This window comes from Balaenoptera ricei, chromosome 2, assembly GCF_028023285.1.
Source record: "Balaenoptera ricei isolate mBalRic1 chromosome 2, mBalRic1.hap2, whole genome shotgun sequence".
Taxonomy (NCBI): Eukaryota; Metazoa; Chordata; class Mammalia; order Artiodactyla; family Balaenopteridae; genus Balaenoptera; species Balaenoptera ricei.
This window is the reverse complement of record NC_082640.1, coordinates 74,332,666-74,352,049: the sequence shown is the minus strand read 5'-3', so window position 1 is coordinate 74,352,049 and position 19,384 is coordinate 74,332,666. Positions and strand designations below refer to the sequence as shown.

The window sequence follows — 19,384 nt, the reverse complement described above, 5'->3', positions numbered from 1 at the left end:
GACCCCTGCATTGGGAGCACAGAGTTTTAACCACTGGACCACCAGGGAAGTCCCAATAGTAAATTTTTTAGTAGCAGAAGAACTTTACTTGGTGCTCAGATTTAAGATTTTAATCAAATGCAACGCATAAGAAATAAGCTCAGAGGAAAAACAATTGGGTCCATGCACCACTGCTACTCAAAGTGTGGTCTGCGGACTAGCAGCGTTAGCATTACCTGGAGGCTTGCTGGAAAGTGCAGAATTCTGGGCCCCACTTAAAACCTACGATATCAGAATCTACATTTTAACAAGATTTCTAAGGGATCTGAATATTGATACTTAAGTTTAAGAAGTATTGGTCTAGATAATACAAAAGACTTTCCAGAGAACTAAAATAAAACAAAAGGTAACCCAATTAAGGTTTAATCCCAATCTATGCTTTTAAATCTCTCAGCAGACTCAAGCCATGAGAGTTATGAATATGTTAAATCTGCAAGGCATTATTTTATATATATACATATATAATGTATATTATTATTTTATATTTTATATATACATATAAGATAATGCCTTGAAGATTTATAATAATAATTCTTTGCAAATATGTATTACATATTTTAAGGATTTAAAGCTATCTGTTATATCATTATTTAATGGCATTACCCAAGCCAAATGATAGCACAGACAAGAACAACAAAATTCCTATCAGCCTGTACTATAATACATTCAACACCACTATTTAATCTTCTACTTTAATCTTTCTTTAATCTTCTGCTCTCTTATTTAATCTTCTACTATTCCTACCAAAAAACTAGATACAGATTTACAGGGAGAGGTTCACTGAGCATCACCAGACTACAAAAGAACGATAATACTTAAACAGGTTCACAATTCCTTACGTGCAATTCTGAAGTTTAAAAAGCTCCAAAACTCCAAATATTTTTCTCTAAGTTTGGTGTCAAACGTCATGTGGCAGCAAAACTTGATCTGAACTGATGTGAAACTGTTAACGGTTTCATTTATCCCACTTACTGTGAAGGTTCCCAACTTCTGCTACAGGAATACTAATGCGTTTGGTTATAGAGTACTGTCTCAAAACCTGCTAAGGGTATTAGCAATAAACATCATGTATCCCTATTACCTTTCTAAAATCTGGAAACATGTAGAATGTGAAACACATCTAGCTCCAAGTATTTCCTAGAAGGGACTGTGGACCAGTAAAAGCAAATCAGATTTTCCAAGAACCCTTTTATTTCATACCTCTGTTTATATGTGAGGATGTCCCATGGTGTGTGGTTTACTATTAGGGCAGGTGCGGATCCCTCATGGTAATCAGAAAAGCTTATGACAGTTGAATGTGGAGCGGTATCTACATCCACCAAGATACCCCCATTCTATTGTAGAAGAAAAAAAGAGTATGTTTGAGGTGTTGGTTTAAACTGCACATGGTACATTTAGAATTTCAATCACTTATATAGATATTACAAAGTAGGTTTTCTTAAGTTCTTACTGAAAAGCACACTGGCTCTGATCTCTTACAAATATATGTACAGCATTATATATTGATATTTTAGTATACCTTCAATTAATTATCAGTATATTTTATAGCATGTCTTAATAAAATATTTTAAAGTAAACTTTAAAAATCAAAGACATTTTATTTTAAAACAGGAAAACTTACCAGATCTTCTAAGCTCAATAAAGTGCCATTATCCTGTTGGTTATAAAAGAATGGCTTGGAGGATCCTTCATTGCCCACCACTCTCACACAAAGTTTGCCTGAAAATTTTTCAGGCCAAAATGGAAGGTACTGAAAATATAAAAGTTAATATCAGTCTTAAAACAATACTATAGTATAAATAAAACAGTGGGTAATAAAGTTTCCAATTCTAATTCAGATCATGATTCAATTATTACTAAGTTTCTTAAAATAGCCCCTCTACATCTAATATTAAGATTACTGACAATATAATGATTATTTATGAAGCCAAAGAAACTCCATCAGAAGAATAGATATATTAGTCTTTTCATACTTATGGAATAATTACAATATGAGAAACTGAAGTGCTATTAAGAACATCTCAAGTATCTTGAATATTAAAAATTATAATCTTAATAACATTTGCTTTTATGTATAACCCATTTTAATTCCTTAATCACTATGAATTCTTTCACAGAGTATCTTATCCTAGATAAACCAGAAGACAACTGAAGGCAGAGGACCTTGCTGGAAGTCCTGACACTATCCTCCAGGCTGTCTGATCTTAATCAAATCATGCACCTTTTTGAGCCTGTTTCCTTATCTGTAAAACTGAGATCTTAGTTCCTAAAAAGAAACTTCCCTCTGTTATAGAATACTGGGTAAATTCTATTTCTAAAAAAAAATACTGCTGCTATCAAACTCACATCAAAGATAAAAAGATAAGGAGCATTTATTTGTTGCCAAGTCTATGGAGATCATTCCAAGCGCCTTGGAAAGGCCATGCCTCTTAGAGGTCTAACTGTGTTTGTAGTGTAATTGGAATCCTTCTCTTAAGCTTTTGCTAAATATTTTTAAAAATAATTTTAGAATTCTTTTGAGATGTACAGAAGAACAGTCCTATCCTTAAGTCAGGTGGCTTGGTTGAAAACTTGGGCGAATTCAAGCACTAACACTTGTCTTTGCATCTGTCCTCTCCCCACTCTTTCCTTATTCTCTTCACGTTTCATCTTGTTGAGTCTGCAAAAGTTTAGTTCAAATGCCAGCTCTTCTATGAAACTTCTACTTTTGATCTAGACCGCAATGATCTCAACCTCCAATAACTTTACTGACCTAAAAAAGTATGAGATTCCATTTCCTTCTCTGTAAAGCAAGGTGGTTGAATTTTTGGAATTTTTCAAGGAAACTTCCAGCTCATCTATTTAGAGATCCTATAACCACCTATAACTTACCATACACTATCTTCTTCTCCATGTATTAACTTATATGAGTCTTAAGCCCTCCAACAAGATAAGATACTTCTTGAATACAAAGACGTTACCTTGCTATTGACACAATACATAGTACTTTATGTACATTTTACAGTACATACCCATGTTTATACATATAGGAAGAACTAGAGAATGAGTGTTAACAGTCTAGACTGAGCTAGTGGTAAATATTATCCACAATTTTTTTCTTCTTTTTTAACATATGCTTATAGTATGAAAGAAAAGTCTTTCAAAGCTGGCTGTCATATTTTAACCCACAAATATGGTAGCAAAGTGAGTATGACAAAGAGATATATATAATTCTTAATTATATGTCTATATTTATTTGTACATTTTAGGAGCCAGTTGTATTAAAGGAAAATATTACCTCTGAAGAAGCAATATAGTTCCATTTATTAGTTGGCATTGAGCCATCAGATGCAATTTCACCGACTTCTAGTTCTAGTGATGACTTGTTCACAATAGTATAAAAGGGAGTCAAAGTAACTATTCGTGTAAGATTAAAACTGCTCATTTTGATGCTAACACCAACCTGTAAAAAGTAAACAAGCTTATCATTTCCCAGTACTTTACACAGCTTGAAATATACACACACACACACACACACACCCATTCACATACAGGCTTCTTAAAATATTTTAAAATAAGATTTCTTAAATAAAGTAACTGCTAAGAGCCATATTCCATGACTGATTATCTTCTAAGAAGAAAAATTTTGGTTCCTTAGTTTGGCTCCATCAGAAACAAATTGAAGAAATATCACTCAGTAATTTAACTAATGATGACTTATAATAACAAACTTAATTTTTAAAAAATCCTTTACTTTTTAACATTCCAAAATAAATTGTTTTAAAATTAGTGTACAGGCTCGATTTTTGCTGCTTTATTAACTCTGCTATCAATAAAATAAAATAAAAATTTCAAAATGGTAATAAAACAAGTCAACTTGTATCAGATTATTCAAATTTTTGCAGTCAAACTTAAGATTTAAGAAACATTTGGCAGGGAGTGGTATGGAATGCAGATTCTAGTATATTATGAATATTTACCAAGTTGCTTACTTGTATGGATTCAACTCAATGCCTTAAACTTTGACAAATTTAGGTTTTGCTTTGATACTAGCGGTCCTAGAAATTAGTAGAGAGATATAACTGTCCTCCACGTAATACTTTGAATTCACATTTCTGTACCCCTTAGGATCCAGCTCATTTACTGATGAAAATGTGAATGAAATCAGAAGTAAATAAGCAAGCAAAATCTTACCAGGTATTCCATATTGTTGGCAGGACACTTCACACACCCATAATTTCCCACTGTATCCAATGAAAAACCACTGGACCATGAACTAGTTGAAATTTTTAACTGTACCTACACCAGAGAACACAAACAATCATATAAGAAATCTAAAACACTATATTAATTTTATTTGATGGAATGCTGCTAGACCACTAGAAATTTATTTAGTAACATGAGACAGAAAAATATAACAAAAGGCATGCTGCAAATGGGTAACAGACCCACAGAAACTCTAGGGGACAACGTCATATTTAAAAGCAGAGCTCTGACCTTCCCATTCACCTATGCAATGAGTATAGTGAATTTAAAGATGTATACCAATGAGACCTTCTGTTATTTGAAAAGGAATTATAATGTAAAATGATATTTTCCAGTGTTAGACTTTTGATACAGAGCTAACGAATTCTTAAAGTTTTAGCACACAGAGAATTTATGCTTTTAACATTAATCAGCAAACAATAAAGGAAAAGTGTTGTGATAAGCAGAACGGAAGACACAATTCCTGTCTTCAATGAGCTTCCAACTAAACAAAGAGATAGGAAATACATACTAATAATTATGATGTGAGACTCAATGTGATAACAACTATATAAAAGGGATAATATGCGATCAAGGTGAGAGGGTAAAAAGTTTACTTCTGGCTATGGGATTCAGATAAAGTTGCAGAGAAGAGATCTAATTCTGCTCCTGTATTAACCTCCATCTACCCAATAGATTATAAAACACCTGAGTACAACCAGAGGTCAGACACATCAACAGGTACAATATCAAGTATTAATGAAAACTCTAGGACAGGGGTTCTCAAAGTGTGGTCCCTGGACCAGCACCATCGGCAACACCTGGCAATCTGTGGAAAATGCAAATTCTCAGACCCTACTCAGACCTACTGAATCGAACTCTGGGGGTCTGACCCAGCAACCTGTTTTCAAAGCCCTCTAGGTGATTCTAACGCACACTGAGATTTGAGAAGCACTGCTCTAAGAGAACATGGATGGAATATCTAGCCCCACTTTAGATGGTCAGAAAATCCTTCACACATGTCAGGCTGGAGCAGACTGCCAAAGGATGAACAGCGGATAACCAGAAAACATGAGGCAGACAGGCAAAGCATAGGGCAAGAGGCATTCTAGGCAGAGAGTGCAGCTATACAAAGGCATAGGGGTAAACAATACCAAGATATGAGTCTGAAAAGGAAAGAAGGGACCAGAGCATGAAGGGTCAGGCCTTACGCATTAGGTCTCTCTCACGAAGGCCTGCTTTAGTGCTTCACACATAGGAGGGCTCAGTTAAAATAAACCAAATTCAACTGTTCTATCTTTTGAAATGCCATTGCATCACTGGTAACCTACATAAAATCAAGGTTTCTACTTGACACTATGTCAAGAACAGAAGTAATTCTAGGGGCACCAGAGAAAAAGGTAACTCAGCCTTGGGACACTATTGTTGTTAGTTCCTAATATCCCACTTAACCGTGTATTCCTTAGAAGTCCTCTTGGACCTAATTCATACCTGTGACACTGAGCAAAGAGGTAAGCATGGCATTAGATAAACAATAAACAGGTAACTTGTTTTATCAACAAAAACATACCTTATTTTTACTAAAAATGTTCTTCTTCTTGAAAGAGAATAAAATAATATCCCTAAAATCAGCTGGATGTTTCACATGAATTTCTTCTGAACGATACTGGAGAACCCGAGAAGTCTTGTTGATTAGCCAATAGGGACTAAAGATGGATAGCTCCATCTGGCTGCCAATTCGCTTGACATGTATTGACAGGTCAACTGTCAGCGCTTCTGTGGAGTCAGAAGAAAAATACACAAGAAAGAATTCGGGAAGTGTATCACATATACGGAAATGTCCATTCCAGTTTTTGCCCTGATATTTCATCAGAACTAATTCCATTATTTCTCCACTGATTCTCGAATGTAGAACATTGGCAGCACTGCCTTCTGCTAGCTCATGAGTTTCTGCTGTTCCCTAAAAACAAAGAAACAAAAACTAAATTTGCTTACCAATTTTTTAAAAACCTCTGCAATAACGTCCATATTTTATACAAATACTAAGTAACCTACCAGATTCACATTAACTGACAAGTCTTCAAGGTACCATCTTTACATAATATGAATATCCAACAATTACTAATGATTAAAAATAAAACACTATATCATAGCCAAAGTCAGAAACTGTCTTTTGGTCATTAGCAGGCCAATGGTTATAAATTTTGAGAAAAAGACCTGTGCCAAGAATCAAAGGCTGGACTCCGGAACACTGGCTGTTTTCCACTAACAGCTATGTCATTAAATGAGCCACTTAATTGCCTGGACTTCAGCTTCATCCTTTATTCACATACTACACCTAATGGTTCTCATACAAATAGAATAAGAAAAGTGATATCAAGCTATGCTGACAAGCTATCTAAGGTGGAACTACTTTAAAAATGAGTAACAGCAACATAATAAATTAGGCTTCCTTACCGAAAGCATCTCTTGTATAAATACTACTTAGTTAATCTAATTAATTTTATTCTCCACAACTCAGGGATGGCTCATTGTCAGATAAAGAAAATAAGTTTAGGTTCCAAATACTTTCCAGATTTTTGTATTTTGATATGTTGTGGCATGTACAAATTTAAAAATATTTATCATACTTCATTACTAGAAAATGTTCCCTAATATTTTTTAAGACAGTAATTATTTTTCAGTTCAACAGAAACTTGAACCAAATAATCATCACTTTAAAGCAAAAAACTTTAAAATTAACTTCATAATAAATTAAGATGAAGTATTTTCTCACTGGCATTTTTCCATACTTTAGCTAAGAGAATTATACTTAGATAATAAAGACACTATTATAATTATTAATTTAGAGCAGATGCAGCAGAGTTCAGTGGTGGAGAACAAGGAACCAAATTGCTTAGGTTCAAATTCCAGCTCTACTATTTATTAGCTGTGGGATCCTGGACCTGTCACTTAACCCCTCAGTTTCCTCATCTGTAAAATGGGTCTAATAACAGTACCTTCTTCAGGAAGTTATTGTAAGGACTAAATATGTTAATACATGTAAAATACATGACATAGTGGCTGGCACAAAGTAGATGTTATACCAGTTTTTGATATTATTAATATTATTAAAGCATTACAAGTAGGTGAATGTAAAACACTGACCTGAACTAAAAATACCATTAAAAAGAAACAAACTAGAATTCACTCCATGTAATAATAAAAGTCAAACAAAATGCAAGAGGCATACCTCAAGTAAATATCTTAGAGAATATGGGAGAAAATTCCTCAAAGTGACAGTAGGGTAAAGATGAATGATGTAAGCTGGATCCCAGTCTTTCCTCTGTGTACATATATAGCTTAATTCATCAGGTACAGCAATTGTATTGACTATAAGAGGTAAGAAGTTGACTTCTGTTGACGGACACTGCAGCATGCATCTGATTTCCTTGCTCCGATGAAGTTCTTCCTTCCAGGAAATATATGTGGTGGATTCTTTGTACTGATTCTCTAAGATACCAGCTGGCTGAATGAACAACTGACATCTACAGAAGAAGAAAACAGAGTGGGAAAAACGTTTTTATTGAGAACGTAAGAAAAAGAATCTCATTAATTCTTCTTGATAACTCTACAAGATAAGTAATATTATTCCTATTTTTACAGATGAGAAAAACAAGGCTAAGAAAGTTTAAGAAACTTGCCCAAAGTCACACAGCTGACTCATGGAGGCACCTCGTGGGAAAAAATACTCTGTAAAAAATGGCAACTTAAAAAAAAAAGTCATTTCAAATACAAAGGCAATCTAATAAAAATAAGTGTCAGAAAATTCTAAAACATCAAGTATACAACAGGAAATTTCATCTGGTAAATTCAACAATATAAATGTATTTCTCTATATGTCTCAAAACTGGCTTTTACAGATCTTTAGATAATAAGAATTATTATTATGTAGAATACAGATATTTTACTTTATTCTAGAATAAAGATCCTAATTCACAGAATTAAAAATATATATTATGAACATTTTATATCAACATATTCAATGAAGTATCTACCTATATGAATCTAAAGGAACATGGAACTCCTCTTCAGGTCTGGCTACTCCAATGCGCTCCAATAACTTCACATTCTTAACATATTTATAGATGATGAAAGCAATAGAGAAATGGTTTTTAATCTGTTGGACAAAAAAACATACAAGTTGTTTAAAAAGATGCAGACGTTCAAAAGAAAAATGTGAGCCACACACAATCACTTTCAGATCTAAAAAATTTCAAGCCCAATATTGGAAGATATTTTTATGGTAATTGAAAAGTTTTAAGATATTTAAGAAGCTATATATATGAAACTTGATGCTTAAATGGAAGTTAAAAATTATTAGGATATTCACATGTTCATATATTCCAGACTGATTTTTTTAGTGTGTATTATTATCTTTCAAATACATATTAATCTTTGAGGATTTCAGCCATAATATTTTCCTCATTACAACCTTTTCTCAATGCACCATACAACTAAACAGAAAAGGATAGTAAAGGAAACATGAGGTAAATAAATACAGTACAATCCTTCCTTAACTACAGTGTAATATAGGTTGGAACTAATAGTAAACTGAGAGACAATGACCAAAATTGGAAATCCTTTCATTTTTATCTGATGTTACAGGTAGGAAGAAATATTCTTCTGCTGACCATATGCTGAAATCTGTAATAATGCAGAGAAAAAGAAAAGTCGATAAAGCCTTAAAGGTAGAAAAAAATATTTATACAGATTAATATGCTAAAATTTTTTTCTGGGGAGACCATTTCAATATTCCTTCATACATAGTTGAAAAATACAATACAAAGAGAATGGAATGTTATCCTATTTGACAACCAGCTATTACTGCAATATTCCTCAGTTCTGAATCTTTAAAGGAATAGACAAAAAGTTTCATTAATTTTAAACCCAGGAGACAACAAAAATGGGCTTTAAATTAACAACAGCATTTCATGAGACATTTAAAATGAAGAATATTACAAAAGTAAGTTGGACAGGAAATACCCAGTTCAAACTATTATTTATTTCTGAACAATCAGTACTGACCTAATGAAGTTTTATTACATTCCTATATTCAGGCAAATGATTTAATATTTCTTGATATACTTAAAGGAACACAATTCACTTTAATGCATTACCTGCAGAGGAGAACGAAGGGTAATTACTTTGTTCCCTTCAGTTGCATCAATTTGTACCACGAGTGAGTCAGAATGACTGGCATTGGGATTCCATACATTATACAATCGCCGTCCAGGTCTGGCAACAGGGACTTTTGTAACTTCTGTATATCCATGAGGTGCTAAGTCAGAGCATAAGTGAGAAGCATTCCAAATACTAATTTACCTAAATTTTTATACGACAGATCAGGAGCAGCAACTCAAAATAATGACAAGAGTATTCTTCCTCATGACTAGAAATGTAGACTACACAAAATTCTTTTCTAAGACACAGGAGCTAATAACAAAGAAAGGAAACTAGTTATTATTATAAAATTTTTTGACCCCAAACAATTTCTCTTGGGGTTTTAAATGTATTAAAACAAACAAAATCCAACTTGTTCCTTATTTTCTCAACTATATAACAATAAAAATCGCTTTTTTTTTTGGAATGGTGATTAACTACTGTCAACATTTTAAGACTTCTGAATATAGTTATTTTCTCTCCTCACTGAACTCCAGTCCCTTCTGAAGCGTACTACATACTGTACTATTTAAACACATAGAAATAATCTAGTTTTCTAAGGTAATTCTTAAATTAATCAAGTTTAATTTTCTCAAGTTTAGAGGAAGAAAACAAAAGTTTATCAACTATTTGTTTCAAGCCTTTAGAAATGTTGTCTCTCAAGGGTATCTGCAGCAAATATTTTTCCATATTTTATCAAAAATAAGCTGACACCAAGAATTCCAAAGATACCCTTAAAAATAGCATAAATATAGCATACCGAAGGTCAGAGAGAAGAGGGAGCTCTCCTGACGGCTCAGTGTGGATAGTTTCCCTTGACATGAAAGTTCCATGCTGGCATATTCCAATTCCAATTTCTGACCGGCATCAACATCACACACATCACTTTTCTCAAGGGAGCCCATCACTCTGAGATTATGATTGGGCTGCACCTTAATGGGAACACCTACAGAATTTGTTACTGTAAAAGGTGCCCTGTCTTTTAAAGAGTAGTCAAAAGTAGAAGCAGTGCCCTCTGAAAAACCCTGAAAAGGAACACAACAACGCAATAAAATTTTTGCAAAATTCAAATTTTTTTTCAAAAACTAAATTTCGGCTACACATTTTTTAGTAATGAATGTTGATGACAAACAAAAATAATGCATACGTTTCCATTTAAAATTCCATTTGAAATAGTCCAAACAAGAACCAAACTATGAAATAGTCCAAGCAAGAACCAAACATACTTTTGCTAAATTGCTGAAAACATTAAGACAGCTTTTGGATATTGTTATATTCATTGTATCCCCTGAAGAAATATCAACTTCTGTTTCTGGCTCAGGAAGAAGAATAAAATAATCTCCTGGCATCAAACTTTTATCCTGGACTGGATTCTTCTTTACCTACGAGGATAAATACATAGCAGTTTTATTAGCCAATGAATAATAAAATTAAAATACCCTCGATAGAGTCAAGGTTAAATTCTCCTAACCCTGTCACTTTATATTAAGGCTCCTCAAAAGTCTCATTTTCAAAAATATTCAGTGCTTCACCTTGACTTAGCGCAGGTCAGCATTCTTTCTTTCAGTGTGTAGTCCACGCATAGGGAAATGTTTAGAATTGTGCCATGGAAGGACTCCAAGTGAGTTACAATATTTGTCTTTTGTGCATTCACCAGAGAAAGCTATTTACCCAGTGTCACCTAATTGGTCATTTTATGTTGATGAGCACTTTAAGAGGACCCTGAAGTCTAAACTGATCCTTATTGGAAGTAACATCTGGTATTCCTTCTACTTTTTAGCAGTAACACCTATAAATAAGTAATATGATAAGCTTTCAACCACCCATCAGTCTTGTAAAAGTCTTATAAAACATTCTTTGTTAGCCTGCCTACTCCAAAGAGAGGCAGGTCAGAAATATTACTTCTACTTTACTGAGAGGAAATTAGGACACAGGTTAAGTGACTGCTCATCTTCAAAGTAAGAATCTGCGGGCTTCCCTGGTGGCGCAGTGGTTGAGAATCTGCCTGCCAATGCAGGGGACACGGGTTCGAGCCCTGGTCTGGGAAGATCCCACATGCCACGGAGCAACTGGGCCCGTGAGGCACAACTACTAAACCTGCGCGTCTGGAGCCTGTGCTCCGCAACAAGAGAGGCCGCGACAGTGAGAGGCCCGCGCACCGCGATGAAGAGTGGCCCCTGCTCGCCGCAGCTGGAGAGGGCCCTCACACAGAAATGAAGACCCAACACACCCAAAAATAAACAACTAAATTAGTTTTTAAAAAAAATCCATTAGGTAAATGATTTAAAGATGTCCAGAGTAGCTTAAAAAAAAAAAAAAAAAAAAAAAAAGAATCTGCTAAGTCAATTTCAATGCCTCACACTTGGGTCAAGTTGCCCCAGAGAAGTGTGCTGTGATAATTTGTGAAGGGTATAAAACTTGTGTTCCTGTTAATCTAGGGAGATGTGTTTCAGTATCTAGGACTCTGCAGTGTTCTCAAGAAGCATCACAAAGAGATGACACAAAGAATTCATGAACCAGAATAGCAGTTCTTGGATTTTTTGGTCTCTTAAAATGACTGAGGATCCCAAGGAGCTTCATTTATGTGGGTTATTATCTATCAGTATGTACTCTATGAGAAACTAAAACTGAGAAAATTTTAAATATTCATTTAAAGCCAACAATTACATGTTAACATAAATAATATTTTAATGAAAAATAACCATTAAAAATACATAGTGAGAAGAGGAGTATTTACAGGTCTCTTTAGTGCAAGCCTTAAGAGAAGACAGGCGGACTCATTTCTAATTTTGTATTCAATCTGCTGCAAAATTGCATAGTCTCTGGAAAATTCCACTGTATGCTCATGAGAGAATGAGAATGAAAATGATATATAATGTCTGAATATTATTATGAAAAGAATTTTGATCCCATGATCCTCTAAAAGGGCCTCAAGGATCCTGGACTACATCTTGAGAATCTCTGAACTAAGATATATATATATATATAAATGAATGTACACAATGATATTATTTTATTATGATTTTCTTACAGCAAGCCTTAAATTCCATGGTCTCTTCCCCTCCACTCTCTCAATCAGTGGCTCCCATACAGCATGGGTCTCATTGTAATAATGAACCTGGAAAGGCACAGAATTATGAGAGTCTTTAAACGTTAACTACATATTTCTATAACCAGTAGGAAAAAATATTAAGTAATGTTATATGCCAATAACCATTTTAACAACACACCTAAGGACACAAAGGATATTTATAAGGAGGGTGCATTTTACTTTACTCTTACTTTGCTCCATAAACCAATTATTTAGCAAAAGAACCTTTAAAAAGTAATGACCAAATAAATAATACTACACATGAATAAATTAAATGTTAGAATATATTATCTATTCATATATATACTTGCTATGGTCATGCACACAAAAAAGCTCACTTCCTAATCCCTCAATTGCACTTTTAAGGAAGTTGCCTCTGAAGGTGGGTAATAATTCATGTGGTCATACCTCTAGTGTCAGGTCAGCAGAAGCGGCCATTAGGGAAGTCCAATTTTTAACGTTTCCTGAAAACTTAGACTCTGCCAATAATAGAGGTACAGTTCGATGCCCAAGGCCACATTCTAAGGTAACTTGAACTGACTGGACAACAACAGCACAATTTTCCTCTATCACTGGATTTTCAATGTCTCTGAAATTTTCTGTTATTTCTGTGGCCATGTCAACACCAAGAAACCAAGAGTTATAATCACTAATAGATTTGACACCCCAAAGATGTTCCGTTTCCTTAGATATATCTTTGGATTCATCTTCTTTTGTCTTTGGAGACAGAGCAGCCATTATTGTCATCACAGTATTAAGAATTATGGGTGAAATCTTTAAAAAAGAAAGGAGAAAAAAATTTAGAATAAATTCTTTCCCAGATGAGAAGAATACATAACACAAAAAATTTAAAGTAACTAATTAAAAATTTAAATATATTAAATTAATAACTGAGGAAAACAAAAGAGAACACACAAAATCATGTGTCAAGTCAACTAACCTCAAAACAGTGACTTCTGCCCAGGTTATTCTAGAATTAAGTGACTAATGTGCATGTCAACTGTCGAAACCTAAAGTTAAATCAGTTAATTCAGAGTGAAACAGCGTTATGTGAACAGAAAAAGTAGAAGTATAACTGAATTTTTCATTTTTCAACCAGCTGCATTAACTAAACCAAAGTATGTGATCCTCATCAAGATATACACACATGGTTTTCATTTGTCTTACCGACATAGGAAACCTGAGAATCACCATGGACTCCCTTTCACCCTAAGATCTGAAAATTCCACCTCCTATTATCTTTGGATAGTATCTTTGCTCACCTCTTCATTCCAATTACCGTGCCTTAGTTCTTAGCAATGATGATGTCTTCCATGTCCTGTCAGCACCATCTCAGCCCACCCACCACATGATTTTCCTAAAACCCAAATCTGAGCATGTCTTTCCTATGTTTAAAATCTTCAACAACTCCCCATAACTTTCAGGGTAAGATTAAAACTCTCTTTAGCTTAGGACATGAACTTCTTTGTGACCTGATGCCTAATCAGTTAAGCTACCCATGGTTTCCCAAAGTTTGAGCAATACTGGGTTAAAGAAATTAAGTGGATTCCTTTACTGTTCACTTCTCACAACCCTTACTTGTTTAATATGCTAAGGAGATATGATTACATCACCAAAAGAAGGAGCGAGTATGCAGTACTTCCCAAACTTACCTGTCACCTGAATCCTTTTCTTCATTGCCTTATTAATGTCACCTATAATTAGTGTTCTCAGTCCTATGACTCCACCACACCATTCTCCCCATCCACATGGGATCACCCCTCCAAGTCCTTAAAGGATTTTTCAAGCCTTTGCCTTTATGCATATTGTTGGTTCTGTCTAGGTAACCCTTTCCCTCTCTCTCCATCTAACCACGCTCAGATGTTCAAAGCTCAGTTCAAGTAGCCCCACTTCCAGACAGCCTTCCCTGATGTCCTAGTCTGAGCTGGAGGCTCCTGCCTGCATCCCCAAGAGCACCTCATGCATGCCTCTAGCACTGAAAGCTGAAAGTAATCACTCATTTACTTCTTTCTCTCACATATGTCACTAAGTTTTTTTAATGTAGGGACCATGTACCCCCAGTGCCTTGTACAGGACATTCTTCATACACAGTAAAGGCTCAAAAAACACGTGCTCAATAAATAAGTAAAGTGATATACAAAGACATGGAAAAACAATCCCTCAGCACTTTAACCCAGTGTCGCAGACAAAAATGCATGCAAATCCAAGTTTTCTCCCCATTTAGCATTTTAAGTCTGTAGAAAAGTAAATCTGTTAACAAAATGCCATCTAAGACAAACTAGTAATTTAAAATATTGAGAGAAAAGTACATTGGAGAGCAGATTGCTTTTTCAATACTACAAATGTAAGAGATAAAAAAAATTCTAATAATTTATTTCTGGCATACATCTGTCATTATAAATATTTTATAAGACAAATAAAACATTTAATCACATAATTATTAAATTCAACCAAACTACACCTCAAATAAAAGCCTAAAAATAACATTGCAAATAAAATAAGAGCAACCTCATTTTTCTATCCTTCCTTTCCTTCTCCTCCCACTTCATCTCTGCTCTCCCCACCCAAACCCAATCTCCAACACACACACAAATATACTAGATAAAAACTATCCTGATCATTTGTATATATTTAAAAGTGCGGTTCACCCTGAGCAACATGGATTTGAACTGCGGGGGTTCACTTATGTGTGGATTTTTTTCAGTAGTAAATACTATGGTACTACATGAGCCACAGTTGTTTGAATCCGCAGATGTAGAACCTCAGACATGGAGGAATGCAGATTCTGAGGAACCACATATACCGAGGTCTGACTGTAAAGTTAAAGCACTGCTAATCCCCGCGTTACTCAAGAGTCACCTGCACTGTTTCAAAGAAAATAGAAACAAACATTTGCATTAAAGAAAAATGTATTTTAATATGAGGTTTTTATTGATTACTAAATATGTGACTAGCATAATGCTCTAGATGTGAGAGTCATCAAAAGATAACAAAAATAAGAATTGATTGTGGGGCTTCCCTGGTGGCGCAGTGGTTAAGAATCCGCCTGCCAATGCAGGGGACACAGGTTCGAGTCCTGGTCCAGGAAGATCCCACATGCCGCAGAGCAACTAAGCCCATGTGCCACAACTGCTGAGCTGGCGCTCTAGAGCCTGTGAGTCACTACTGAGCCCGTGTGCCACAACTACTGAAGCCCCCGCGCCTAGAGCCCGTGCTCCGCAACAAGAGAAGCCACCGCAATGAGAAGCCTGTGCACCGCAACAAAGAGTATCCCCCGCTAGCCGCAACTAGAGAAAGCCTGCGTGCAGCAACGAAGACCCAACGCAGCCAAAAATTAATTAATTAATTAATTTAAAAAAAAAGAATTGATTTTCACCCAAATAATATGACAGGCACTAACCTTAATTATAAATTCTTCAACTTCAATATTTATATCTTCTTTTCCTGAAGCCCATGTACATTTTTTCATAAACAGAGAACAGGGCTGTAAGACCTAGAAACAAATAAATGAAATTTACTTATGAACATGTCTTACTTAATTTGAGATCTTTAACTATAGTCTACAACTAAAAGCAAAAAGGCAAATTAAATTAGCTGAGAATCTCTTGTGAGGGCTCCTCCAAACTAAGACAAGTCTATGACCATTGTAAAGGAGTTTAAGCAGTTCTGATGAATTCCTTTATGCCAAATTCTTAAGTAGTAATGCACATTTACTATTAGAAGTTTAAAATGTTTCCTTTTGCTAAAATGTGTTTTAAATGATGCCCTATGTAAAATACACTTTTAAGATATCTACAAAAATGAGCTAAGGACTATGGTAAGGTCTTACATTTGCAAAGAGGTAAATGAGGAAATGGAAATGTATTTCATAATAATTTTTATGACCACTAAATCACTTGAAAATGTTATTCTAAACAAATAGTTCTGTTAACACCTTTTAAAAAAAGACTATAGTAAGGTAGGTAAATGAACAGTTTCCAGATGATTACCAACAGGTCAGTCTTGAATTTCCTGTAAGGTCCTTATTAGAATAGATTTCAAACCTTCAAACTTGACGATTTATTAAAACCATGAAGGCTATTAAATATCATTAAAGAAACAAATAAAATGCATCTGAACTGAATGGAGGAATTAGTATGCATAACTTTCATTTTTAAAAAAGTAGGCTGAGCTTTAAATAGAATGATTAATATAAGCTTTCTGTGACATGTCAAAAGATGATCCTGGGACTTCCCTTGTGGCGCAGTGGATAGGACTCTGCACTCCCAACGCAGGGGGACCCTGCTCAGGGAACTAGATCCCACATGCATGCCACAACTAAGGAGCCCGCCTGCCACAACTAAGACCCGGTGCAACCAAAAAAAAAAAAAAAGAAGATGATCCTGCTAAAGAATGTTTCATGATACAGTATAGATTAAGCTTAGCACTGCACTTCTTTATGCAAGTCACTTTGTCCACGAATTTTTTAAAATTTAAAATAACACTGCAAATGAGTCACATTATATAATGATGCTCTTTAACATAAAATTATCAATTTAACATTAAAAAACATTTGGTACAGTAATTAATTTAATTAACTAAAACCATATTTTTCAACTATAATGTGAAAGCACAATTGAAGTTAATTTGTAATAAAGCAAAACATAATCTCTTTTGGGCACATGACTCTGATGAATTTTTTGGTTCATTCATCCACTCACTCATTGGATATACTGTGGTGAACAAAAGCCAACAGCTGAAAAGGAATGTTGATTTGTACTAAAGTTCAAATACTGTTCAGCAAAAGACGGTATAATGAAAATGAGTCTGGAGATAGTCTACAGTTCTGTCACTACAGACATGGCTAAATCATTTAACATCTCTGGAATGCAACATCCTTATCTGTAAAATCTCAAGCTGGAGTAAATACTCTCTGAAGTCCTACAGAGCTCTCACATTCTAGGATTCTATGAATGAACCATTTCTGCCATCCTTCAATCCAAGCTTAGAATATAAGGTAATTCTTACTGTGGTAATGTTTTCTCCTCTCTTTTCTCTGAGAAAAGGGCAAGCGAGCACTTTAAGATCTCTCACGGACGCTTTCATTATCTGCTCGAGTTTGGATGTCGATAGACAGAGGTTACACCGGAATGACGCTGTCAGAGCAGGGGCATCAGCCTTTGTCAGGTTGGCAACAAACACCACTTCTGGGTCTGTGATCTTGGCGTTTAAAGTCATATTTGGTCTCACAGAGTCATCTGAAGAAACAAAAATAGGAACCATAAAAGTTCTAGCAACGTAAACCTTGTCACTTGGGTACATGTTATCTGTAAGCTGCTAAGTTGCTTCTAATATCCTGCTATTATGGATATGGTGAAAGTAACAATATTAATAACTGATCGGTAAAGACTAATGATAAATGATTATTAACAAATGCTGATTACGTGGGATAATGCAATCTTGACCCCTGTTGTTAAGAAGATCATTCCCACTTTGACCTAGCAGAAATCATCTTGTTTTGAAGTTCCTTTTGTCAGAATTAACGCATATATGCGATGCATGTGTGTACACGTCTGAGCATGTCCTATGTTATGCTGCAGGAGCAAGGAAGCGAAAACAGGCGAGGGGAGTATCAGGAAGAGGACAGGAGACCCTGATAAGTACACAGGCCATTATTACTTGTCTGCCTAGATTTCACCCTCAAGTCTACAGTTAGTGTCATACAATCTATAGTAAAAATACATTACATGCATATATGAATAGAAATATCACATGATTACTGTTTAAGAAAGGTAAATGGAAAAATAAAATTCTGACCTTGCCAGTAAATGGCAGTTTTGCAATCTTGCTGAGTTACACATTAGAGAGAAAAATGCCTGACCTTAGACAATCACAATTTAACAGAGGAAATCACTGATCTACTTTGCAATGCTGGAATAAATGGTTTACGGGTCAGGGAGTGGCATCAGCATACACGGAGACCAGAGCTGCGCAAACCCTCTGCTAACTTTAAGGAGTCTAAGGTGATGTCCAGGGGTGTCATGTTGGGTCCTCCAATACTCCCACCCTCTGCTTTCAGCTGTTTAATTGCTCTTCAATATGATTTAATTCTTCCAAATATTTTCTTTGAATAAAAGATTCCCTTTTTATAAAACAGGCTGTATTTCTGGATGGGTAAAGAAATGTTAATGGCAGAGTTGGAACCAGAGCAGAGGTTTCCTGGTGCCTGATCTGATACATATTTTTACTCCACCTCTCTCTTAAAAAAATCTATGCTTACTAAGGTTTTTCTGCTGAATGCATTTAAATTTGAAAGAGTAATTTTACATTCTTAAATTCTCCATTTCTCTTTTTTCCAGTTTGTAATTTTGGTAAAATATACAAGTTGACAGATAAATTCTGCTAACCTTTCTCCATCTTGATTTTTGCTAAGGCAGTCTGCCGCAGTGGAATCTGTGATTCTTTAGCCATATTTTCTGGACTCTGAGGTACAGCTTTGATAAAGAAATCTGCCACAGTCATCAGAAATTCCACACTGGCACAAACATACAGCTTGTCAAGAACAGCATCAATATGACTTCCATTCTTGTCTTGTGTGTAACTTATGTCAATCATAGAACTGTTGTTATCTTGGCCATTCTTCTTATCAATCATTCTGAAAAAATATATACATTCATTATTTTATTTCCGCTAAAAGAATTAAAAAGATGAAAAATTTCCTATACATTTTAATCATTTTTCTTTCACCTTTCAGTTTCCAATCTGTGAACAGAAAACAGATCAGTGTTAACTTGAGTCTAATTAGCTAATCAGCAACCAAGACATGGTCTCCTAATCTCCACAGCAAGG

The 19,384-nt window shown here is 34.9% G+C and overlaps 1 protein-coding gene across 4 annotated transcripts in view; it reads right to left on the bottom strand.

Annotated features, from left to right (window-relative positions):
• The window catches only part of VPS13C (vacuolar protein sorting 13 homolog C), a 182,718-nt gene that overhangs the window by 42,036 nt on the left and 121,298 nt on the right, over window positions 1-19,384 (bottom strand). For all 4 annotated transcript variants that reach the window (XM_059913129.1, XM_059913130.1, XM_059913131.1 and 1 more), the window contains exons 49-63: window positions 18,943-19,190; window positions 17,564-17,793; window positions 15,957-16,049; window positions 12,965-13,330; window positions 12,497-12,583; window positions 10,692-10,847; window positions 10,226-10,490; window positions 9,423-9,583; window positions 8,301-8,422; window positions 7,496-7,790; window positions 5,834-6,223; window positions 4,213-4,317; window positions 3,317-3,481; window positions 1,661-1,789; window positions 1,240-1,373 (exon numbers count right to left, since the gene is read on the bottom strand). In XM_059913129.1, coding sequence (XP_059769112.1) covers window positions 1,240-1,373; window positions 1,661-1,789; window positions 3,317-3,481; window positions 4,213-4,317; window positions 5,834-6,223; window positions 7,496-7,790; window positions 8,301-8,422; window positions 9,423-9,583; window positions 10,226-10,490; window positions 10,692-10,847; window positions 12,497-12,583; window positions 12,965-13,330; window positions 15,957-16,049; window positions 17,564-17,793; window positions 18,943-19,190 — 2,946 coding nt within the window. The remainder of the gene's footprint in view (window positions 1-1,239; window positions 1,374-1,660; window positions 1,790-3,316; window positions 3,482-4,212; window positions 4,318-5,833; window positions 6,224-7,495; window positions 7,791-8,300; window positions 8,423-9,422; window positions 9,584-10,225; window positions 10,491-10,691; window positions 10,848-12,496; window positions 12,584-12,964; window positions 13,331-15,956; window positions 16,050-17,563; window positions 17,794-18,942; window positions 19,191-19,384) is intronic.